This window comes from Vanrija albida (genome assembly GCF_041260175.1).
Source record: "Vanrija albida strain AlHP1 chromosome Unknown contig_5, whole genome shotgun sequence".
Classification (NCBI taxonomy): Eukaryota; Fungi; Basidiomycota; class Tremellomycetes; order Trichosporonales; family Trichosporonaceae; genus Vanrija; species Vanrija albida.
Window position 1 is genome coordinate 856,128 of NW_027191424.1, and position 22,559 is coordinate 878,686.

A 22,559-nucleotide genomic window follows, 5' to 3' on the forward strand; every position below is an offset into this window, starting at 1 on the left:
GGGCAGGCGTTCAATGCTAGCCGGCGTTGTCGCTGATACACGATTACTCTGTGCGCTGGGGATCGCTCTGACCGGGTCGTGTGATATGGCAAGTGTGTACACGACTAGACGCGCCGGGTTTGTTTACAATCGCGCGCACTCGCCGTCTGGTTGTTTTTGCCCAAAGTCAAGGTTGACCCATTCCACGCCATTTATTGCTCCCGCCGGCCCGGCCGAGCCACACGTCGCCACCCAACCACGCCGCCAGCCACCTACTGTGTCGATCCCTCGTCCTCATTCCACCCATCCACGGCCATGAGCGCTCCAAAGCAGACCTACGTCACGTCCTCGGGCTCGCTCGCCCCCCGGCCGCTCACCGCGCGCGTCTACGACGCGGCGCAGGACTACATCGCGCTCGCCTACCTCTTCGTCGACACGCTCGTGACCGTAAGCCTTACCCTCTCGCGCACGCACGCTGACACACAGCCCTTCCTCAACCCCAACTCGCGCATCCTCGACCGCACGAGCGAGGGCCCGGCCACCGGCAGCTTCCGCCCCGGCGGTGGTAACGGCGGTGGAGGTGGAGGTGGTGGCGGTGGTGGTGGTGGTGGGGGCGGAGGCCGTCGTCCCGGCGGCGGAGGGGGAGGCGGCGGCTTCATGACCTTGGGTGACCTTGGCGGCCAGAGTGAGTGCTCGACTCGACTCGACACCGTCTCCCACTCATCAGGCACTTGCCTTGACTAACACGATCCCAGAGTTCAACTCGTGCTCCGGTGCTCCGTCCTCCTGTGGGTAGGTAGCGGGCCAACCTCCAGTCCATTGTCACCACCAGCCTCATGTTGTAGCTTTCAGACGAAGATGCATTTTGCATACGCAAAGCGAAGCAAATCGAGTTCAAAACTAATGGAAACAATGCATGCGCCAGCGCAGCAGCACAGCGATGTACGAAGGGTCCGAAATCACGGTTCTGTTTAGATTGGTATGATGAACGGCGCTGACGTCGGGAGTGGCGCGAGGTTCAGCACCTTACGAGCGCCAGAGCTTGAAGCGGCGGTAGTCACCGTAGCTGCCAGCGGCGGCGGCGGCCGTGCCGGAAGACTCGGCAGACGACGTGGTCGCGGCAGCGGTGCCGGAAGACTCGGCAGACGACGTGGTGGAGGCAGCGGTGGTCGACTCGACAGCGGAAGAGGTCGTCGACTCAACAGCGGAAGAAGTGGGGACGGCGGTGCCGGAAGACTCAGCCGAGGTCGACGAGGCGGGCGCGGCGGTGCTAGAGGGCGAACCGCTGGAAGTCTCATCGCAGTCCTCCTCCTCCTCGCCGCCGGTGCCGGGCGAAGTGCCCTCCTCCTCCTCGCAGTCCTCCTCCTCCTCACCACCAGTGCCGGGCTTAGTGCCCTCCTCCTCCTCCTCGCAGTCCTCCTCGTCACCGCCGTCGGGCTTGCCGCCGTCAGGCTTGCCACCGTCGGGCTTGCCACCGTCAGGCTTGCCGCCGTCAGGCTTGCCGCCGTCGGGCTTGCCGCCGTCAGGCTTGCCGCCGTCGGGCTTGCCGCCGTCAGGCTTGCCACCGTCAGGCTTGCCACCGTCGGGACCGGGGGTAGGCTGGGGAGTGGCGGTGATGGTGACAGTCTTGGTCTCGGTGACGGTAACAGTGCCACAGTCGGCACCGTCCTTGCCGTTCTCGCCGTCCTTGCCGTTCTCGCCGTCCTTGCCAGGCTGGTTGCCGTCGGTGTCGGGCTTGCCGCCGTCGGGCTTGCCACCGTCAGGCTTGCCGCCGTCAGGCTTGCCACCGTCGGGGTTGCCACCGTCGGGGTTGCCACCGTCGGGGTTGCCGCCGTCAGGCTTGCCACCGTCCGGCTTGCCACCATCGGGCTTGCCGCCATCGGGGTTGCCGCCGTCGGTGCCAGGCTCCTCGTGGCCCTCATCCTCGTCGCACCAAGGGATGTCCTCGTCATCCTCGTCGCAGTCCTCGTCGTCACCGCCGGACGAGTCGGTGGGCTTGGTGGGGCCAGCGCTCGAGGTGGTGGTAGAGCCCTCCTCCTCCTCGCAGTCCTCGTCCTCGTCGTCATCGTCGGTGGGCTTGGTGGGGGCAGCAGACGAAGTCGAAGAGGCCTCCTCCTCGCAGTCCTCATCGTCGGTGGGCTGGGTGGGGGCAGCCGTAGAAGTCGAAGAGGCCTCCTCCTCACAGTCCTCCTCAGCCGTGGAAGTAGCGGTGGCAGTGGCGCTGGTCCAAGTCACCTCCGAAGGGGCGCTGGTAGCGGTGCCGGAAGCAGAGTCGGTGACAGACGAAGAAGGAGCGTCGGTGGCAGCCGAGGAAGGAGCATCGGTGGCAGCCGAGGAAGCCTCGGTGACAGACGATGAAGGAGCCTCAGTGACAGCCGAGGAAGGAGCCTCGGTGGAAACGGAGGAAGGCGTGTCGGCGGCGGCGGCGGCGTAGTCGTCGGCCCTCACCACGAGACGGCCATTGGGACCGCGCTGGGTAAGACGGGCCGAAGCCTGGCCAGTGGCCGAAAGGGCCAGAAGGATGGCCCAAACAGTGGGGGTGGAGAAGCGCATTCTGTTGGGTTATTCGCGAGTACTTTGAACAGTAAAAAAGGTCGAGTGGTCGTTGGTTGTCGTTGGTTGACTCTGGGTGAACCAAGCGTGCTACAGAGCAAAGTCGAGCGTTGAGAACAAACGAGTGACAGGGGTCGTAAAGTAGTGTCGAGAGGAGTCCCCGGGACGTCCGATCTACGATACTAAGAGGGGGGAGAGAGAGAAGAGGTTGTCGGTTGAGGGAGAGACAGTTGTCGAGAGTTGATGTTAAGAAACAAACGCGACGAGGATGATGGCTACAAACGAGAGTGAGTCGTTGGGTCGGTGGGTGGTGGGCCTGGGGGGGGGTTTGTTGGGTGAGCGTGGGCGTCGTCCAGCAGCGCGCGCGCGAGTTGTTGGTGTTGAACAGGACCAGGGACGTAGGTACGGGGTGGGGACCAGGCCTCTACAAGGGGGGGAGGGGAAGGGGAGGAGAGAAAGAAGGTACAGGGGGAGAGTTCGTGAGTAGGTAGTGTAAGAGATGAAGAGGGGAAAGGCCAAGCAAGCAGGACGAGCGCAGGTCAACTGGCTGGCACGGCAAAGAGTGACACGGGATGGGATGAGGACGAGAGGAAGAGGAGCAAGAGAAGAGGGGAGACGATCACGCTGGCCGCAAGGACGCGGACGCGGACCGCGGGGGTGACATGCCGTCGGTCGGGGGTGTTCAAGTCCCAGGGTACTGGTGCCGTGCGTGAGGCGCGCGGGTCGTGCGGGCACGCGGTCACAATCCACCACTGGGCAGAAACACGCAAGGCCGCGGGGTGGGTGACGACGCGCGCGACTTGCACGCGGCGGGACGGGGAGCCGCCAAACCATCAGTCAGTGCCCCCGGGCCGCGGGCCTCGCGCCTCAAGCCTCATGATGCTTCTCGCGTGCGCCCCACCTTGCTTTCGGATCCCTTGCATCAAATCTCTTGCTCTGTCCTTGTGCCTCGTCGTGTGCCACAAGTCTCAGGGGCTACCCCTTTCTGCCCTGAATGAGACGCGCCCGCGTCACGGACCCTACAGGGGTTAGTTGGTTTCATCAGCCACCCTCATCCACCGCGCTTTTGGTGTTCTCTCTTTTTTTCCTGTGGCTGCTGTGGCTTGGGTCTTGTGCGCCAGTGGGCCCAGTGCTGGCCAGTGCCCTCCTTCTACCCACCACTCGAATCCCTGCCGGGGAAACCCTCTTTCTCAATCCCGAGATGCAGAGGCGTCGGTCTGTTGGCGCCGAGCGGGCAGCGCTCACAGAGGCCGCCAGAGGACCCCGCACTATAAGGGAATGTGCCTTCACAGCGCGTGCGCGCCACACCCTCACCCTGCATCAGTTCCAACCCTCAAACCGCGCCGCTGTCGTCGTCAACCTAATGTGCAGTGATGCAGCCTGATGCTGCGCAGACATAGCCCGCGGGTTGTGGTACCTCGACCCACATCACCCCCAGTTCAAGAAGCCGGCCGGCTTGGCTGTGCCATACAACCAAGCTTGTGCCTCGCCGTCGCCGTCTAAACAAGTCGTCGCACCACAGCCTTCGGGTCCACCTTCCCTCCCAGGTCCGGGGCCTTGTAACGGCGACGGACACGGCGACGGCCACTTTGGTAGGCCGTCTGTTTGGACAGTGTGGCCGTGAAGTTCGCTTGGCCAAGAGGCACCACTTCCAACAAACACTGATCGGCTTATGATTTGTTCAACACGGCCAAGCAGCGTCAACTGTGGCGCGCACAGCCTTTCTCAGGTCGCGTCTCGTCGTCGTCAGTCACACCGCGTCTCGGTCGTGTTGTTGTGTTGGTGCCGCGTGCCGTGTGCCGTGTGCCGTGTCCGCGTTGGGCAGCGCCAACTGCCATACTGGTGCAACAGTGGCCCAAGTTTGACCATCAACCCCAATCGACGCCAGTTGCATCCGGCCAAATGCGGCCGACAATGGTTGGAACTCGGACCTTCCCTCCAACTCTCCCACGGTTGTCGCAACTGTCGCCGGCGCGATGACACCCGTTGTTAGATCCGTGCCTGCGTCACTGTGGGTTGACCCAAAGTTGGTCGTCGGAATCGTCTCCGACTCTGGTGCGCGTATCGCGTTGCAATCCTCTTCCCTCCACCGCCAGCCAACGGCAACCAAACGCGTAAACAAAACACACAGCACAACACCGACGGCCTCGGCATGTCATGGCGGCCTTCCTCGTCCGGCACCGATCATTCCTCCTGGTCCCTCGAAACCATGTAACGCGGTGCGGACTCGCCCGCCAGTACTCGACCATCCCTCTTCCTCCTCCCCCTCCACCGCCCTCCTCGTCACCACGTTCGGATCCAGAACCGACAAAGGCACCAGAGGCTCCACCCATTGCTCTCTCATCTCCAGCCCCGTCCGACCTGCCTCCCCAGCTTGCCGACGATGTCCCAGCTCCGGCGGACGACAGTGCGAAGACGGTGAATGCGGCCGAGCCCCGGCCGAACTCTGTCCACTCGAGCCCTCCCGACGATGGTACGACCGCCTCGAGTACAACCGCCTCGACTGCGTGGAGTGCTTCGAGCCTCGACCCGGACGGCAAGTACAAGGCTCAAGTCGCCGAGTGGAAGGACCAGCTGGACAAGAAGAGCCGTGAACTCGCCGAGAATGCATACAAGGGCCTGTCCTTCCTTGGCCTCAAAGTCAACGAAGCGACTGGGTACCGCGAGGTCGAGCTACTCAAGCAGGCTGTCAAGGATCGAGGTGAGAACCCCGGGCCGATCGCTCCGTCCCTCCTACTGACGCGGCTCCAGAACAGGATCTTACCTCTCGGCGACAGGAGGCGCGTGTTGCCAAGGTCGACTACGAGGAGGCCGTCTCGACCCGCGCGACATCACAGCAAAGTGTCAATGCTCTGCTGGAGAGGAAGCATTCGTGGACTGACAGCGATGTCGCGAGCTTTACCTCGCTCGTCCGGTCCGACCACGCCTCGAGGCACGCAGTGACCGCGACCTCGGAGCAGCTCAAGGCGTCGGAAATCGCCGTCGACAAGGCCTTCACCTCGCTCATGCAGTCCATCCTCGAGCGCTACCACGAGGAGCAGGTCTGGAGCGACAAGATCCGCAGCGTGTCCACCTGGGCTGGCCTGATCGCCCTGGCTGCCAACTTGATCGTCTTTGTCGGCGCGATCGCATTCGTCGAGCCATGGAAGCGGCGCCGGATGGTGGAGGGCCTGGAAGAGCGCATGTCGGGCATGATGTCGCGCGTAGAGGGCGAGATCAGCAACCTTTCGTCTGCAGTGGCCAAGCTGGATCCGGCGGTGGCGGTCGCCGTGCCGCCTGTCGCAGCTGTCGAAGGTGTCGCCCCAGCACCGCAGCCCGAGACTGTGACGGCTGCGCAACCAGACGAACCCGTCCTCGGGCAGCCATCTGTGCCAGACGAGGCCGCCTCGCTGTCGCCCATTGAGCAGCTCTCGGCCGCTGCCCCCGCCTCGACGAGACAATCAGAGGTCCTCTCGTGGATTGTCGCCCAGCTGGGCCGCGTGTCACCGCCGACAGTGGAGCGCGACCTCGGCGCGGCCGGTGTCGCCGGAGCCGTGGCGGGCGCCGCGGTGGTGGGTCTCGCGAGCATTGCCATTTCAGCATTCAGGAGCCGTTAGAATACAACATTGCATTACATATAACCTCATGCATAGCGACGACAGGGACTACTTTGACAAGCCGGCCTCGCGGTCCATGACGCGCGCGTCGAGCTTGACGAGGATGACGGTACGCTGGGGGTACTGATCTGTTGCGACGGTGTGTGCGGTTACGCGGGATGGCTGGGGCAGCGTGTCAGCGAACGCTGGCCGTAGGCCCAAGGAGACGACGCACCACATCCAGTCCGTCCAGCACGCCCTCGACAATGCCGGCGGTAAACGCCTCACAGCTGAGCTGGGACATGTCCTTTGGAATCGAGATGTGCTGTGTCAATGGCGGCTGGTTCATCGTGATCATGTCTGCTGTCAGCGCGGCCGCGCCCAACAACCCACATTCGTCCTCGCCCTCGACGCTGCGCTCGAGCCCGTCGGCCGGCCGGCCAAAGCAGTACTTGTACACTTGCGTGTGCACAAACTGGAGGATGGGGATGAGGCGGTTCTCGCGGCGCGGGTCCTGCGGCGTCAGCGCCTTTCATCCCTCCCACCAACCTTCATGCCGGCGGCCTGCGCGTTCCGCAGCAGCAGGAGCGAGAGGACGCGCTGGCCCGCCTCGTACCCCAGGCTCGTGAGTCTGCCTGTCAGCTCTGGCCCGGCGCATCACCCACCGCTTCTCGAGGTCCGCGACGCTGTCTACGTGGCTCTGGCTGTAGGCGACAATCTCGGCGAAGAGGAACGACCAGGCCGAGAGCGACACCTCGGCGCCGCGCGTAGCGTTGAGCTGCCGCTCGAGAATGTTGCCCTCGGCCCCGGGCGGCTGCGGCGTCGCGGCCGACGGGTGCGGCGACGCCCGCGAGTCGCGCACCGACACGGACCGCGGCGTTTGCGACACGGTCGACGTCGACGTGTTGGCGCTGTACGGGTACATCGCTTGGGCTGAGGCGCTTGCTGGTGGCTGCGGTAATGCTGGGGGCATGGTGGGGTGTGTGGGCGAGCGAGAGCTGCAACTGTCAATGTTGCTCTAGCTTGGGAGGTCGTGGTCGTCAGTCGTCATTGACACGCGCCGCTTGCCACGCGACTTTGACCCCGCGCCCAATAGATAAGTCGTCGCGATTAGGCCGATTAGACTTTGACACACAATCCATAACCCTCCACACAAACTACCAAAGAACTACAGCCGGGGCAATTTAGAACGCCTTGATGTACTCGGCGAGAGCCTTGACAGACTCGAGCGTAACCGCGTTGTACAATGACGCGCGGATGCCTGAAACCATTAGCTCGCTCACAGCGTCCACAGCCCCGCGCCCACTCACCTCCAACAGAGCGGTGGCCCTTGAGCTGGCGGAAGCCACGAGCCTCGGCGCCATCCAGGAACTCCTTCTCGCGGCCCTCGCCCTCAATCACAAACGTGATGTTCATCAGGCTGCGCGCGTCCTTCTCCTGGACAACGACACGGAGCTTGCCCTTCGCCTCGGCCTCGTCGAGAGCGGCGTACAGAGCGTCTCCCTTGGCGCGGTTCACCTCGGCGATACCAGCAATGCCACCGCGCTCGGCCAGGAGGTACTCGAGAACCAGAGCCGAGACGTAGATGGAGAAGACGGGAGGCGTGTTGTACAGGCTCTTGTTGTCGGCGAGCGTCTTGAACTCGCTCTGGATAGGGACAGCGGGGATGCCGCCGAGCTTCATGGCCTCGGTCGTGTCGACGAGCAGGTCCTTGCGGACAATCACAATCGTGACACCAGGAGGGCCGAGGTTCTTCTGGGCACCAGCGTAGATGATGGCATGGCGCTCGATCTGGGGGATCGGGCGCGAGAGGAACGACGACGAGTAGTCGGCGACGATGGGCACACCATCGGGGACGCGGTCAAAGGGGAACGCGTAGGGCGACTGCGAGTCGGGGCCGGGGAACTCGACGCCGTTGATCGTCTCATTCTCGCAGTAGTAGACGTATGCAGCGTCCTTGGAGAAGTCGTACTCGTCAGCCTTGGGGAGCGTGGTGAACTTGGCGGGCTTGGTGGTGGCCGCGATGCGGGGCTCGGCGAAGGGCTGGGCACCAGGAGCGGGAGGGATCGAGAGACGGACGGCCTCCTGGTACGCCTTGGACGACCACGAGCCAGTGACGACGTAGTCGACAGTGGGGGGAGCGTAGTTGGTCTCGTCGGCGTGCTTCAAGCGGCGGGCAGCGAGGAGGTTGAGGAAGACGGACGAGAACTGGGTGGTACCTCCACCCTGCGAGAAGAGCACGGCGTAGTCGTCGGGGACCTGCAGCAGCTTGCGCAGGTTGGCTGTCGGAGCGTCAGCTGCAGTCCACACGGCGTCACTGGACGCAAGCCCTCACCCTCAGCACCCTCGATGATGGCCTTGAACTCCTTGCCGCGGTGGCTGAGCTCACACACGCCGATACCGGTGCCGTCGTAGTTGAGCAGTCCCTTGGCCGCCTTCTCGAGGACGGGCTCGGGGAGGGGGCTGGGGCCAGCGGCAAAGTTGTGAATCTGGTCGCGCGAGAAGGACATTGTGGTGGGGTGAATGGGTCAAAGGATGGGGAGGAAGGTGGTGCGTCGTTGCTCCTTTATAAAGAGTTTGTTGGCGCGTCGAGTCGTTCGTCGTCAAAGTCGCTGAAATCACGTCGCCGCTGTCTTCGTCGGCTCGTTTCCGTCGTCATCGCCCGAATAATTTCGGAATTTTAAGGCGACCACTATCGACTCGTCGTTGCTCCTGTCCTAATCTTATCCCAAACAATCGCAAGCAAGCACGCAACACGATGCGCGTTCGAGTCGGCAAGCAACGGCTTGCTTTCGAAGGCGTGTCATTAGCGTCGCGCTGGGTCTCCTCCTCAACCCGCCTCTACAGCCCATGCAGTCGGCCACAACCGCCTACCCTCGCTTCCCGAGCCCCAGTGCTCAGCCTCGCGGGCTGCTCCGCAGCTCGCTCACTGGCAACAACATCGCGCCAGAGCAATGCTGCCAAGGCCCCTGCTCCCTTGACCGACCATGAGAAGGACAACGCACGAGTGCTCGCTGCCGTCGCGGCGCAGGCACAACGGTACGACACAGCCCGAACCGCCCAGAAAGAGGTAGGCCTGTCACGATAGCTTTCGCTCACCGTTGCAGGCTGGCGCAGACGACACCATTCAAGCTCAGGTCGAGCGAACAAAGGTTATCAAAGAGCTGGGCCCTCTGGCTGAGGCGTACAATCAGTACTTGGATATCCGTAAAGTGAGGATCCGTCTGGGCTCGATGTTGACATTCGCAGGCTGTGGCCGACCTTGAGCCACATCTTGCCGACCCCGACGAGTCCCTACGTGAGCTCTTCCAGCTCGAGCGCGAAGAACTACTCGAGCGACTGGACACATTAATATCGACGATGCCTGAACTCCTCCTGCCTCCATCCTCTACCGCGTCACTCCCTGCGGTCATGTCGCTCAACGCCGGTGTCGGAGGCTCAGAGGCGTCCCTCTTCACGGAAGAGATGGCCCGGATGTACCTCCGATTTGGTGAAAAGCGAGGCTGGAAGGCCGAGGTCATTAGCAAGACAGACGGGCCACCAGCAAAGGGCGGCGCAGGCCTGCGCGACATCACCATCAAGTTCGATCCGCCTGCTTATGCGGAGGAGGGAGACGAGGTCTACGGCCTCCTGCGATGGGAGAAGGGTGTCCACCGTGTTCAGCGAGTGCCGGTGACAGAAACCATGGGCCGCGTACACACCAGTGCTGTTGCCGTTGTGGTGAGCAAAGCCTTGCTCGAGATCGTTCGTGAAGCTAACGCCAACACAGGTCCTGCCGATCTACCGTGACACGGCCGAGGCCCCGCTGGTCGATCCAAAGGATGTCAAGAGCGAAACTATGCGCTCTCGAGGAGCAGGCGGCCAGCACGTCAATAAGACCGAGTCGGCCATCCGCCTTACCCACATCCCGACCGGCATTACCGTGTCGATGCAGGACTCGCGTAGCCAGCATCAGAACCGAGCCTGGGCTTGGGATGTGCTCCGGGCGAGGCTGAGCGAACGGAAGCACAACGAGGAGGTTGAAGCCCGTCGTGCAGCGCGCCAGGGCCAGGTGAAGAGCGCAGACCGCAGCGACAAGGTCCGCACATACAACTTCCCCCAAGACCGCCTTACCGACCATCGTATCGGCTTCTCCCTCACTGGTCTTAAAGAGGTTCTCGACGGCGATGGGCTTGACATGGTCGTCACTGCCCTCCACAACGACCTCGAGAGCCGGCGACTAGAAGCCATTCTCAACGGGGAAGGAGACTTGGACGAGTAGAACACTACCATGCTTAGACTGGGGACCGCCCCACTGTACCCAACACTCATCATATGCATCACTCAGTGCTCGCACCGCTGAAGAAGCTGCGGATATCGCGCTGCTTCTGGTCGTGAGCCGAGGACCCGATGCCGCCCTTTTGGCGGTGGACCTGATCCAGGTGCGACGTGACGTCGGCGACGAGGATCTTGGCGTTGAACGGCGGCAGGCCGTTGAAGTACTCTGGCTGAATGGCACCCGAGTCGGCTTGTCCGGGCACTTCTCCCTGCTCGTGTCAGTCAAGCCCTCGGCCTGCTCCAAACCCACCTCGTAGCCGACTTCAAGACGAGTCCAACCAGTCTGTGGGGTCAGAACACTCTCCATCGCTGGCATCCTACGTTGGTCATTCCTGGCCCTCTGTCAGCTATCAACACATCGAGTTCGTGATCTGCAAGTTCTCACCTCGGTACTCCCACTGGTTGATTCCCTCGGGACGGCGCGCCAGGATGGCGCCGATGAACTCGTGGTTGAAGATGCCGTGCGCCACAAACACAAGGTGCTTTGAGCCAGCCAGCTGGCCCTGGCTCTCCTTAATGGCAGGCTCGACGAACTGGGCGATTCTGTGGATTTCAGGATGTGCCCTCGCCACGTCTGACACCTACGCCTCGTTGGCGCGCTTGCGGACGTCGTTGAGTGTCTCGCCTTCGGGGAACTTGAAGTCGCGGCCAGGCATGCGAGTGTATCCTCCCTCTTCTGAGCCGAACGGCTGGCTCTCAGCTGGTGGTATCAGCGATGAACGCAGGGCTGCCACTCACCGACACCAAAGTGCTGCTCCCTCAACAGAGGAGACTCGGTGAGCTTCGGCTTGGGGACAGTCTCGTTCTGCTCCTCGATCTGCTGGGCCTTGACAGAGTGTCAGCTGAATCGCCATCAAACGAAGACAGACTTACAGTCCAGAGAGCCCGCTTGAGGGGAGAGGCGTAAATCGCGCTGATCGAGGTCGTTGCCAGCGACGCTCCGAGAGCCTTGGCTTGCTGGCCAGGTTAGAGGGAAAGCCCGTGGTGGTTCTGCTTACGTTCATGCCTACGATCGCGAGTCAGCAAGGCATCAGCAGCAGGCCCACGCACCATGATTTGACAGCGGCGCGTCGGCCCAGCCGGCCCAGACGGCGCGGACGTTGTCTGAAGTCAGCACGAGGTTGTATGGAGGCCGGCCGCACCGGTTGATTCGCCGTGGCGGACCTGTTGGTCGACTGTGAGCTCCAGAACCAGTGCAAAAAGAGGCCGGGGCCACCTCTCCGACTCACGATCGTGATGGTGAGCATGCTGATAGTGGTGTTGCAGACTGTACAATGCAATGAATAAAGCCGAGATGACTGGATTCAAGGTGCCGGCGGTGGGTTCGGGCCACAGGTACCCGGCCGCCGAGGGACGGGTTGTCGCCGGATCGACTCCATCGGCTCGCTGCGATCCGACAAACGGCGGCGGTGACGCATGGTCATGGCCATGGGTCACTCACGCGCAGTCATCCAGTCAGTGTCATTCAGTCAGTCAGTCACCGCAGAGCAGACGTCGGTCTTGCTGGGGCTGCTGCTTGTCCTGTGCTTCTGCGCTTCCCTCGGCCGTATCAACGTTGCCGCGTCGGCGACACACGTGACACGTGCATGACGATGATGACACGGCGTCTGCCACTGAGCCACTGACTGACACGTCCATCTCGACCTCCACTTTTTCTAGTTGCTCACAGTCTCATGGTCACAACATTGTGCAGTGTGCCCATCATCCACGTCACCAGCAATCAAGAGCACAACGACACTCTCCTTCACTCACATTGTTATTGTTTGGCCATACGCCTGCAAGCCTCTAGTTGGTCACCTCGAGCTCCTTCCCAATCGCATCAACAAAGCCCGTCATGTCACCTTCAAGAGGACACACACAGCACACACAGCTTGGTCGGCCGCTGCCGACATTGTTCATCTACACCTCGATCCCGATCGCCTTGACGCTGATAGCGCACCCGCTCCTTCCCCTCTTTGTTCCACAGGACATCTTGGACAAGTTTCCGCTACCTCCGCAACCAACCTACCCCGCGCTCCAAGCCAATGTCGGCTTCGCGCTGCTCGCCTTCATCGGCGCCGTCTTGTCTGTTCCCAAGGTCGGGGAGGCCTTCATCGCCAAGGGCCTCAAGGGCTGGGACCAGCTCAAGAAGGGCAGTAACCGGAACACGGGGCCTTGGATGTAAGTGACAACTGTGAGCTCCGCGCTTACCAATAGCCCAGAGTGCCTCGGCCTGCCATGCGCATCCCTCTACTTGCTCCTGATGATGCTCTTTATCCCGTTCCCCTTCTCGCACATCTTCCAGGGAACGACGCAACATGGCCCCGGACGTGAAGCATTCCCGAAGGGAGAGGTTGGTGTCGGGAGGCGACTGTGTTGCTGACGCCATTCTAGCTCACGCTCTACTTGACATCGCTCCTCTCGCTCATGACGGCGACCATGCTCGGGTTCATCGACGACATGTTCGACATTCGTTGGCGACACAAACTCCCTATTCCCCTCATCGCAGCTGTGCCTACTCTGGTAGTCTACTACGCTGAAGGAGGCTGGACATGGGTTGTTCTGCCAGCCAGCCTTGGCAAGCTTCTTAGCTACCTGGGCTTCGGTGGATGGGAGGGAACCAAGTCTATTGATCTGGGTGAGTAGCTGGGGATACAGTTGGCTGATGCTCTCCAGGATTCCTTTACTATGTTTACTTGGCTCTGCTCCCAACCTTCACGACCAACTCGATCAACATTGTCGCGGGAGTCAACGGAGTCGAGGTAACACAGGCCTTCATCATCGCCCTCTCGGTCGCCTTCAACGACCTTCTCTTCCTCCCTGTGTGGCCCCGCTGGCTGCTTGTGCTCTTGGGTAACATTGGAAACCCCGATGAGGGCCGTGTCCTGTCATGGGCCGCAGGTGAGGTGGTAAAGCGCCACCTCATGAGCCTGTACTTCATGGTGCCACTGATCGGCGTCACCGCTGGGTTCCTCTGGCACAACTGGTGAGTGGGCGTGCAGGTTGGAGGGCTTGTGAAGCTGACAGAGACAGGTACCCCGCCTCTGCGTTCCCCGGAGACACGTTCTGCTACTTCACCGGCATGGCATTCGCAGCTGTCGCCATCCAGGGCCACTTTTCCAAGACGATGATCTTGTTCTTCTTGCCCCAGATATTCAACTTCATCCTGTCATGCCCGCAGCTGTTCGGACTCGTGGAATGTCCCCGTCACAGGCTGCCACAGTGAGTCGCGTCGCTCTGGCCGAGTCCTAACATAGCAGCTTCAATGCGTCAACTGGCCTCCTCACCCCGTCTCGAGTCGTGTTTGACAAGCCACCACCGTTCAAAACCAAGATCACCCTTGAGATTCTCGAGTTTTTCGGACTCACGGAGATCGAGCGGGTTCCAGTGCACGAAGAGAGTGGTTCGACCAAGACGTCCAAGAATGGGGATGCCAAAGCTCACCCGACGGGATCCAAGAAGCCAACGAGGATCATGGCCGCAAGCAACCTGACCATTCTCAACTACCTGCTCGTGGTCTTTGGGCCCATGCACGAGCAGACACTCTGCCTGGCGCTCGGCGCCGTTCAGGTAGCGTCCAGTGCGCTCGCCTTTGGGATTCGGTACGGCGTGGGGTCGCTCGTATACGGCGGCGACCGGCGATAGATATGGTACATTGCATACAGTAGAGCCATGCAAAAGGCCATCGGACGATACTCTCTATGTCTCAGTTGCGGAAGTTGAGGCTAAAGCCTCCGCCAGACTGCTGCTCCATGTTGAACATGTCGGTGCTGAGGCCAAAGCGGCCGAGGATGCCGTTGCCCAGCTCCTTGAGCTTGCCGAGCATCTCGTCCTTCTCCTTCTCCTGCTGTGTGGTGATGCGTGCGGGGAGGGACGCGAGCGTGCGCTGGATCGCGGGGCGCTGCGCCGACGACTTGGGGAGGAGCGTCAACAGGAGCGTGTAGTCTGCAATGTCAGCGGCGTGTCGCAATGTCAGCCGGGTGTCGCGTCACCAGCGCCGCCTCACCGTCCTGGGCCGTCGTGAGCGACGACCACGAGCCGAGCTTCTCGTTCGCCGTCGCCCTCCGCTGCAGCACCTTGACGTAGTGTGCGTCAAACTGGAGCGCTGCGTGTCAGCGCACGCGCCGCGGCCCACACCTACCCTTGGTACACGCGTCCGCCGACTCCTTGTACTGCTCGAGGGCGAGGTACACGGCGCCGAGGTTACCCCAAACTGCCTTTGTGCAGTCGCGGACGCGCTGCTCGACGGCCCTGCGCTCCTCGTCGGCCTGCAGCGCCGCGGCCGCGGCGTCGTCGAGCTCCTCGAAGCGCGCGGCAGGCTCCTCGGCGCGCTGGCAGTCGGACAGGCTGTCCAGCGCCGAGAGGTAGGCCCCGCGCGCGGCCTCGAGCCGCTGCGGCTTGGCCGTGAAGTGCTTGTTGCCGCTCTCCTTGAGCCCCGTTGCGGTCGAGAGCAGCTTCTGCACGTCGTCAGCGGGGCAAAAGGCGGCGAGCGGGCGACCTACCTCCAGCTCGGCGGTCGTGAACTTGACTACTCCGGTCGCGGTCGTCTCTATCCCCAGGTCTGGGAGCCCCTCGGCATCGCCTTCGGCGTCGTCGGCGTCGTCGTGGTCATCGTCGCCGGCGGCGGGAGCCGTGTCGACCGGGCTTTTGGCGCTGCCTTGGTACCGGTGAAAGCCGGTTGTTGCCCATTTTGGCGGGTCGAAGGCCTTGGGGTCGAACGATAACGTGTCCTGTTCTGCTTTGCTCAGGTCGGCCATGGTACGAGGAGTGAGCGCTGCGACGAGGCAGTTGCGAAATGTTGGACGTGTTCACAACAATCGAGCCGACGATGACGTTGGAGGCGGGTTGATTTGCTGCCGTTCGTCGTTTCGTTCTTCAGATCAATGCCAACCGCAATGCATTCTACACCGATGTATCTACAATAATGTGCCTTCAAGGACGCTGCAGCTACTACCTGCACGCCCAGCACTTTTTACTCAGAGCGAGGCCTTGATGAAGCCCTCCAGGCCTCCGTTGACCCACAGCTCCTGAACACTGCGACCCACACGGCCAGAGGGGTAGAACTTCTCGCCCTCCTTGCCCATGGTGACAGTCACACCACCACGGCGAGTGTCCACACGGATTCGCCAGTCGGCAGGGATGACGGTAAGCTCCCCGTCAAGGCCACCCTTGCCACGCTGTCCGTCAAGAGCAAACCGAGCCGTCAGGTCCTCGACCAGGGAGGGTGCCTCGATACAGATGAGACCGTTGTTAATGCTGTTGCGCTTGAAGATGTCGCCGAAGGATCCGCAGATAACGAGAGGAATACCCGCGTGCTTAATGGCCGTCGCCGCCTGCTCACGGGAAGAGCCTGTTCCGAAGTTGTAGCCCGAAAGGAGAATGGGGGTAGGCGAAGAGCCACGAAGCGAGCGAACAGTCGAGGCGAAGGACGGGTCATAGTTCTCCATAACGACCTCGGCCTGACGCTCGGGAGTGATGTCATCCTGGTATGTGTACTTGCCGGGGTACATGCCGTCCGTGGTGAGGTTGTCCTGGGGTGCGAACACGAGAGGTCCCTCAAAGTACTCGGGGAAACCGTCCAGCAAAGGCTCGGGGTCCGACGTAGAAACAACCTCCTGAGGAGGAGACTCGACAATCGAGAACTTGGGAGTCTCGTACTGAGGAAGAGCCGCAAGGTCGAGAGAGTCGGGTCCCGAAATGTAACCGTTGACGGCTGAAGCAGCGACGACGGCGGGAGATGCGAGGTATGCCACAGCCTCAGGGCTACCCATACGGCCCTTGTAGTTGCGGTTCGTCGCACTGATTCCGACTTCGCCCTTCTCCAAAAGGCCAACACCGAGACCGATGCAGGGGCCACAGCCAGCAGGCAGGGTCTTGGCTCCGGCCTCAACCAACGCCTGCCAGTCACCGGCAGCCTCGGCATCCTCCTGGACACGGCTGGAAGCCGCAGCGATGTAGAACTCGACACCGGGCGCAACCTTCTTGCCGCGGAGAACAGCGGCCGCAGATGCGATGTCCGAAGCACGAGAATTGGTGCAAGAGACAAGGTATGCCTTGTTGATCTTGATTGGTGGGTCCATCAACTTCGGGAGAGCAGTGGCAATCTTGACCGAGTTGGGGCCAGAGACGTGGGGCACCAAGGTTGACAGATCGAGCGAGAGCCTTGCCGCGTAGTGGGCTCCAGGGTCGGCGGCCAGCTGCTCCTGGAGGCTTGCGCTCAATCGATCATCGTTCAAACGAGGGTGGCCGACGCCGTTGGCGGGCGACGACGAGGGGGCCGTAAAGCCACGCAGCTCGGCCTTGCGGATAAGGCCACGGTACCAGTCAATGAGCTTGCCGTCGACAGGGAAAACGCCTGCAACCGCACCCCACTCGGTGGTCATGTTGGCAATCGTGAGGCGCTCGTCGATGGACAGGTGCTCGACACCGGAGCCAGTGAACTCGATAGCCGCGTTGAGAACCTGATCCTGGTTGAACAGTCCAGCAAGAGCCACAATCACATCCTTGCCAGTCACACCGGAAGGAAGCTTGCCGTCAAGGGACACGGAGACAACGCGGGGAATCTGCCACCAGAACTTGCCCGTCGCCCAGATGCCACTGAGTATGGTCAGCCCAGCCAAAAGCGCAAGCTCTACTTACGCTGCATCCGTGCGGACAATGGCAGTACCGAGACAGCCAACACCTCCATAGTGGTTGCTGTGGCTGTCACTGGCGACGACCATCTTGCCAGGGAATGCGTAGCCCTCCTCGACGACGATCTGGTGTCCGATACCACGTCCGGCGGGGTAAAAGTCGACAGCGTGCTCCTTGGCAAAGGCCTCGATACGCTGGTACTTCTTGACATTGGTCTCCGACTTGTTCTGGACATCGTGGTCGAGAGTGAAGATGGGCTGGCGAGGGTTGTCGAGCTTGGAGCACTCGAGCGACTTGAACTTTGAGATGACAGGCCCAGTGTTGTCATGGGTCATGCTGTATGCGCCAACGGTTAGCAGCTCACCCTCGGACTTGAACGAGTCCCGACGTACACATGTTCTGGGCGAATCATGACATAGTCGCCCGAGTGAACCTTAGACCCTTGAGGCAGGTCGACGGCATACTTTTGGACAATCTTTTCGACCAAAGTCTGGGGGTTTGAGATTGTGGCGTATGTTCTGCTGCTGAACAGCGACAGCCTTGGCCTGCCGATCAACCTAAGAATGGCCATTTTTGAGATGAGAAGGAGTGAGAAAGAATCGCAAGGTCGGACGAGTATGCCCGTAATTGCACTACACTGGTTGGCCCGGCCTCGATGATGATTGCGTCGTCGCGTAAGTCGCGTCGCGTCCCCCCAAGGCCAAGGCCGGAAAACAAAGAACGACTCGACTTATCGCGGGGTGGTCGCTACAGTCGCTAATGATGTTTTCACGCCTAATTTTCTATTCACGCCTAATTCTTTGCGTACCTAAATGAAATGCTTACGTACAACATCTCGTTGCTCATTGTTCGACCCGTGCCCGCCCACCCTGGCTGGCTTGGCTGGCGCCTGGCTCGAGCATCTCTGCCTGCCTGCCTGCCTGCCTGCCTGCAGGTCACTGCCGCCCTGACCATTTGGACGTGCGACGTGCACGCACCGTCCATCTCGTCGTTCATTTCTTTGGTGGCTCGTCACCTCGTCTTTTACCAGCCAGCCAGCACACACGTCCTTCAACCACAGTCTGCAGGTCAGGTTGACCTTGGACTGCCTTCGGTGACCACCTCAACGCAACTTTTAAACGTCCCTATTGCTGGCGACGACTGTTCACAAGGCCTTGATGCCCACCATGGCGCGTCAACCCACAAACTTGTCGCCTCGCGGCCGCGTTGCTGCCATTGCAGCCGCGTTCATCACGCTCGTCTTCCTTCTTCACATCATCTTCCCCGGGTCCGACTCGATTCTCTCAAGCACGCAGCGATGGACTACAGCTTCGTCGTCGGTACTGCGTTCAAAGTTCCTGCGCGCAAAGGCCAAGGCACCACGACCACCCATTCACCACCCTATCCCAAAGCTCATGGCCGATGCTCGCCAGTCCTACGACACCAAGGTCGCTCGCCAGTCCAAGACCTTGGAAGAGGCGGTCAAGGAGTACAAGCGCCGCTACAATCGCGCACCTCCTAAGGGCTTCGACATCTGGTACAAGTTTGCCGTCGACCACGACGCCGTCATGATCGACGAGTACGACAACTTGGTCAAAGACCTTGAGCCTTTCTGGCAGTTCAGCGGCAAGGAGATCAGGCAGCGTTGCATCGACGTCGGATACCTCCCTTCAGTCGATCTCGTTCGTATCACCAACGGCACCACCCGTACCATCGACGTCAGCAAGGGATTCGAAGACTCGGAGGTTGGCGCTCGTGCCAAGGGCTTCCGTGTCATGCTGGAGAAGTTCCAGAAGCACCTCCCTGACATGGACTTCCCCATCAACGAGAAGGCAGAGGGACGTATCCTTGTTCCTTGGGAGGAGAGGCTGTACTCGAACCTCACCGCGGACTCATCAAGTGCGTATCTTATCTCCTCCGAGACCACCCGTTTGCTGACAATGACTTCCCTTGTAGAGGGCATCGAGCACGTCTTGGGTGGCAAGTTCATTCCCGACTGGCGCGGTGACGGCAATGTGTGGGAGTCATACCGCCGAACATGCGACCCTTCCTCGCAAGCCCGCCGGCTGTTCGGCTCTCTTCGCGCCCAGCTCAAGGACGGCCAGGTGCCTATCTCCCGTCTCGCCAACGCCGGCATTTCCTCTGAGATTGTCGACGAGGATTTCTCATTCTCCGAGACTGTGGACGATAAGTTTGACTTCTGTGCCCACCCGTGGGCCCACTACAACCAGGGCCACTTCTTCTCCGACTGGCGTACCATTCATGCGCTGTACCCGATGTTCTCGCCGGCCAAGGGTGCGGGATACTCGGACATTATGATCCCAAGTCACTACTACTTCTCTTCCACCAAGCGATACACGTATGGCTGGGACCCTGTCAACATGGAGATCAAGGATGTCGATGACATGGAGACGCCGTGGGACGAGAAGTCCGATGACATCTTCTGGCGCGGTGCGACCACTGGTGGAGGTTCCACTCCGCCTGGCTACCTCGCTCAGTACCAGCGCCACAGGTGAGTCCTTTTCGCTGTATTGCCATTGTAGTCTCCTAACAACGCCAGGTTTATCAAGATGACCTCGGACCAGTCCACGGTGAACAAGACTGTTGTGTTCTCGTACCCTCCTGGAACCAACAACTTCATCTCTGCCGCAGTGGCCATCGGCGAGCTCAACGACGAGATGATGGACGTCGCTTTCACCAAGGCGGTCGGCTGTACTCAGTACCCCGGAGGCTGTGACGGTATGCGCAAGGACCACCGCTTCGCAGACGCTGTGCCCCTCGGAGAGAACTGGCGTCACAAGTACTTGATTGATCTTGACGGAATGGGCTACTCTGCCCGTCTCTTTGCTCTCGTAAGTTAAACGGTCTTCACGCGTACGCGTACGCGTACTTACACAAACCCCAGTTGAAGTCGGAGAGTGCTGTCTTGAAGTCTACGGTTTACACAGAGTTCATGTCGGACTGGCTCCAGCCCTGGGTGAGTGCCTCATGACAGGCCAAGGCGGATACTGACACCGGCTAGCTTCACTACATTCCTGTGTCGCAGCTGTACAACGAGATTTACAACATCCACGCCTACTTCTCAGGCCCCTCGCCCTCAATGCTGTCAGCCGCCAACTCTACGCGCGACCAATTCCAGTCCGCGGGCCTTAGCACTCGCAAGCTCGACGGTGACGCCGAATTACAGAAGATTGCCAAGGCTGGCCGTGACTGGATGTTCTCCGTCGGCCGCAAGATTGATATGGAGATCTACGTCTTCAGGTGAGCTTCCCTTGGATCTCGTTTGGCTGAGTTGACCTAACCACTCCACCCTCAGGCTTTGCATCGAGTGGGCACGTCTTAATGCGGACGACCGCGATGCGATGAGCTATGGAGCGTAGGGTGAGGCGAGGAGGAGTAGATACGATAGTTCATAGACCTGATCAACCCAACCAACATGATCGATGTAACCCTGCCCATGCTTGAGCATGTGTGTGCAAACAGCAGCGTTGTTGGCCGCATGGCCTGATAGATGGCCGGATGGGTTGTTGACACTGCGATGTGGAGCCCCGCCTACCATTTTCGAGACGTGCAACTCAAAAGTTGAAGTCATCATCTCGGTGGCCAACCAGACGTTCCTCTCATCCCACATCACTCAGCGTCCGACCACAATGTCTCGAGTTCCCGCTCCAGTCAGATCATCTGATCTGCCCAAGGGCGAGGGTAGTCGGCCTAGCACCAAGCCGTCGGTCGCCCAGGGCTCGAAACACGCAGCTCCGACCCCAACGCAGCCTCAGGAAGGCGAGGAAGAGGACGATGACCAGCGTATGGACGTAGCATTCATCCAAAGCTTCTCGGAGTGAGTGCCTGCAGTGTATCGAGGGTGTAATTCTGACTCTTCTCCAAGTAAAATCCAAAGACTTCCGTCTGAGCTGCTGGACGGGTTCGAAACTTCGAGATCCAAGATCACGATCCCGAAGCGTGGAGAGAAGGACTTTGAGCCACTCGAAGAGACAGTCAACTTGCAAGAGATGATGCTTCAGAACAGCCGGCAAGCTCTCTTCGACGCGCTTCAAGGTGTTCGTGGAGCAGCAAGGTAAGGGGAGACCCTGCATCGGCAGTCTTTCGTGAACTGACGAGGTCACAGCAAATCGCTTTCGCATGCCGTGGTCACGCCGTCGTCCCCCTTCCCTCAGCTCATTGTGTCCCGAGGACACGTCTTGGATTCTGTGGGCATCACTGTTCGGCGCTCCATCACCGAAGGTGATCAGACCAAGACGACATCCCGAGTTGAACTGCTACCGGAGGAGGCGATGTACATGGCCGAGCGAGGCACGCTTCAGATCTGGAACGGCCGTGACCCCGAGACGGAGGAAGACCGCCAACGAGGCGTCGGAGAATGGTGCGACGAGGAGTTTGGAGTGCGAGGTGCTGTGGAGATGAGCGTCATGGAGGTGTTTGGGGCGTTCATGGGCAAGGAGGCCCTCACATGGCAGCGATACCAGGCAAGTTCTCATCTGAGAGTGGTGCGGAAGGCTGACGTCGAGTGAACAGGCGTACACCGTGCTCAAGCGCCTCGGGTACACGGTTCAGCGAACCCGGGCATTCATCCCCGAGCACTTCCTGTCGCAGCAGCCCGAACCACCTAGGACATCGTTTGTTGGCTCCATCTTGGGGCTGCTGCGGTCGGTACCTCGACGCCTGAGAGCACTCGCTTGTCGCCTGTTCAGCACGCTGAAGATATCGCTCCGACGTCTCTCGACTGTCGGCCTCGGGATCACCTCCCTCTGGAGCAACCCACTAAGGGGAACGGCTCTAGCCTCGTGGTCAGGGGACTCGTACGGTGAGTGATGTCGCTCGGCAGCTCGCTGACCCCGCAGGATCAATGTACTCTGAGCTACGATTCATCCCGAGCGGCCACAGCCAACCCACACCTCAGCAGGGTTCTTCAGCTCCTGTCACCTCGATCTACGATGCTCTGGAGCGCAACCCATACCTGCCCTTCTTCCACGTCTGGAAGCCGGTCACGGCATGGAGCAAGGCCAAGTGGGATCGCGGCAGCACCGAGGGTTTGGGGAAGCAGAAGCCAGACTACATCCTGGCAGTCGTCGAGTGAGTTGGAATCGCAACACAATGACGCCTGGATGCTAACCCCTGCAGGTCACGAGACACCCCACTACCGACGCTGAGCCAGCTAAGCGAAGTCTTTGATCTGCTGCCCGATGAGCCGACAACGCAGCCCAAGCGGGTTGGACCCCAGTACGCAAACCGCCCTGCCCCTCGCGCTGCTCCGCCCCCTGCCGCGGATTCACGACTCCAGAAGTGGCTTGGCTGGTTGTGCTGGTGGCAGACGCCACCTTCGGGCCCACAAGGCAACGCCATGCACGCGATGCGTAACGGCGACCGAGGCCTGATCGTCGCCGTCAATGACTCGGGGAACACTGGATGGGTTCGTTTTGGTCGCACCGGCTTCGAGAACTACCCCATGGTGTAAGCCCAGCCCTCTCAATCAACATATGTGACACATGCATGCGCTCTCTTATGTACATGAACAGACTCTCAGTT

General features: G+C 60.8%; 12 protein-coding genes across 12 annotated transcripts; 6 read left to right on the forward strand and 6 right to left on the reverse strand.

Annotated features, from left to right (window-relative positions):
* Nucleotides 1–294: 294 nt before the first annotated feature.
* Nucleotides 295–775, forward strand: Q8F55_006455 (uncharacterized protein; the record flags this gene model as incomplete). Its single annotated transcript, XM_069354915.1, has 2 exons — nucleotides 295–664; nucleotides 735–775. The coding sequence occupies 2 exons, from the start codon at nucleotides 295–297 to the stop codon at nucleotides 773–775; spliced, it is 411 nt and encodes a 136-aa protein (XP_069206986.1).
* Nucleotides 776–1,005: 230 nt separating this feature from the next.
* On the reverse strand, nucleotides 1,006–2,532 carry Q8F55_006456 (uncharacterized protein; the record flags this gene model as incomplete). Its single annotated transcript, XM_069354916.1, has 1 exon — nucleotides 1,006–2,532. The coding sequence occupies one exon, from the start codon at nucleotides 2,530–2,532 to the stop codon at nucleotides 1,006–1,008; it is 1,527 nt and encodes a 508-aa protein (XP_069206987.1).
* A 2,157-nt stretch (nucleotides 2,533–4,689) lies between these two features.
* SHE9 (sensitivity to high expression protein she9) lies at nucleotides 4,690–6,128 on the forward strand (the record flags this gene model as incomplete). Its single annotated transcript, XM_069354917.1, has 2 exons — nucleotides 4,690–5,233; nucleotides 5,284–6,128. The coding sequence occupies 2 exons, from the start codon at nucleotides 4,690–4,692 to the stop codon at nucleotides 6,126–6,128; spliced, it is 1,389 nt and encodes a 462-aa protein (XP_069206988.1).
* Nucleotides 6,129–6,176: 48 nt separating this feature from the next.
* trs31 (Trafficking protein particle complex subunit 31) lies at nucleotides 6,177–7,080 on the reverse strand (the record flags this gene model as incomplete). Its single annotated transcript, XM_069354918.1, has 4 exons — nucleotides 6,177–6,290; nucleotides 6,343–6,621; nucleotides 6,657–6,738; nucleotides 6,773–7,080. 4 exons carry the CDS (start codon nucleotides 7,078–7,080, stop codon nucleotides 6,177–6,179), a joined length of 783 nt encoding a protein of 260 aa, XP_069206989.1.
* A 211-nt stretch (nucleotides 7,081–7,291) lies between these two features.
* SER1 (Phosphoserine transaminase) lies at nucleotides 7,292–8,617 on the reverse strand (the record flags this gene model as incomplete). The annotated part of the gene is made up of 3 exons (XM_069354919.1): nucleotides 7,292–7,368; nucleotides 7,418–8,389; nucleotides 8,443–8,617. 3 exons carry the CDS (start codon nucleotides 8,615–8,617, stop codon nucleotides 7,292–7,294), a joined length of 1,224 nt encoding a protein of 407 aa, XP_069206990.1.
* Nucleotides 8,618–8,642: 25 nt separating this feature from the next.
* On the forward strand, nucleotides 8,643–10,368 carry MRF1 (Peptide chain release factor 1, mitochondrial; the record flags this gene model as incomplete). Its single annotated transcript, XM_069354920.1, has 5 exons — nucleotides 8,643–8,657; nucleotides 9,058–9,177; nucleotides 9,215–9,319; nucleotides 9,357–9,827; nucleotides 9,877–10,368. The coding sequence occupies 5 exons, from the start codon at nucleotides 8,643–8,645 to the stop codon at nucleotides 10,366–10,368; spliced, it is 1,203 nt and encodes a 400-aa protein (XP_069206991.1).
* A 58-nt stretch (nucleotides 10,369–10,426) lies between these two features.
* Nucleotides 10,427–11,671, reverse strand: Q8F55_006461 (uncharacterized protein; the record flags this gene model as incomplete). The annotated part of the gene is made up of 11 exons (XM_069354921.1): nucleotides 10,427–10,633; nucleotides 10,675–10,707; nucleotides 10,746–10,756; nucleotides 10,810–10,967; nucleotides 11,010–11,124; nucleotides 11,163–11,250; nucleotides 11,298–11,381; nucleotides 11,423–11,430; nucleotides 11,475–11,528; nucleotides 11,567–11,588; nucleotides 11,654–11,671. The coding sequence occupies 11 exons, from the start codon at nucleotides 11,669–11,671 to the stop codon at nucleotides 10,427–10,429; spliced, it is 798 nt and encodes a 265-aa protein (XP_069206992.1).
* Nucleotides 11,672–12,258: 587 nt separating this feature from the next.
* On the forward strand, nucleotides 12,259–14,048 carry ALG7 (tunicamycin resistance protein; the record flags this gene model as incomplete). Its single annotated transcript, XM_069354922.1, has 6 exons — nucleotides 12,259–12,584; nucleotides 12,621–12,756; nucleotides 12,798–13,041; nucleotides 13,080–13,389; nucleotides 13,437–13,625; nucleotides 13,664–14,048. The coding sequence occupies 6 exons, from the start codon at nucleotides 12,259–12,261 to the stop codon at nucleotides 14,046–14,048; spliced, it is 1,590 nt and encodes a 529-aa protein (XP_069206993.1).
* Nucleotides 14,049–14,109: 61 nt separating this feature from the next.
* Q8F55_006463 (uncharacterized protein) lies at nucleotides 14,110–15,160 on the reverse strand (the record flags this gene model as incomplete). The annotated part of the gene is made up of 4 exons (XM_069354923.1): nucleotides 14,110–14,348; nucleotides 14,410–14,508; nucleotides 14,545–14,860; nucleotides 14,906–15,160. 4 exons carry the CDS (start codon nucleotides 15,158–15,160, stop codon nucleotides 14,110–14,112), a joined length of 909 nt encoding a protein of 302 aa, XP_069206994.1.
* Nucleotides 15,161–15,379: 219 nt separating this feature from the next.
* LYS4 (mitochondrial Homoaconitase) lies at nucleotides 15,380–17,607 on the reverse strand (the record flags this gene model as incomplete). Its single annotated transcript, XM_069354924.1, has 3 exons — nucleotides 15,380–17,000; nucleotides 17,043–17,372; nucleotides 17,429–17,607. The coding sequence occupies 3 exons, from the start codon at nucleotides 17,605–17,607 to the stop codon at nucleotides 15,380–15,382; spliced, it is 2,130 nt and encodes a 709-aa protein (XP_069206995.1).
* Nucleotides 17,608–18,202: 595 nt separating this feature from the next.
* Nucleotides 18,203–20,395, forward strand: Q8F55_006465 (uncharacterized protein; the record flags this gene model as incomplete). The annotated part of the gene is made up of 6 exons (XM_069354925.1): nucleotides 18,203–18,914; nucleotides 18,972–19,527; nucleotides 19,576–19,867; nucleotides 19,921–19,992; nucleotides 20,038–20,276; nucleotides 20,332–20,395. 6 exons carry the CDS (start codon nucleotides 18,203–18,205, stop codon nucleotides 20,393–20,395), a joined length of 1,935 nt encoding a protein of 644 aa, XP_069206996.1.
* Nucleotides 20,396–20,665: 270 nt separating this feature from the next.
* On the forward strand, nucleotides 20,666–22,488 carry SEN54 (tRNA-splicing endonuclease subunit sen54; the record flags this gene model as incomplete). The annotated part of the gene is made up of 6 exons (XM_069354926.1): nucleotides 20,666–20,853; nucleotides 20,902–21,090; nucleotides 21,142–21,499; nucleotides 21,549–21,837; nucleotides 21,875–22,106; nucleotides 22,155–22,488. The coding sequence occupies 6 exons, from the start codon at nucleotides 20,666–20,668 to the stop codon at nucleotides 22,486–22,488; spliced, it is 1,590 nt and encodes a 529-aa protein (XP_069206997.1).
* Nucleotides 22,489–22,559: the final 71 nt, after the last annotated feature.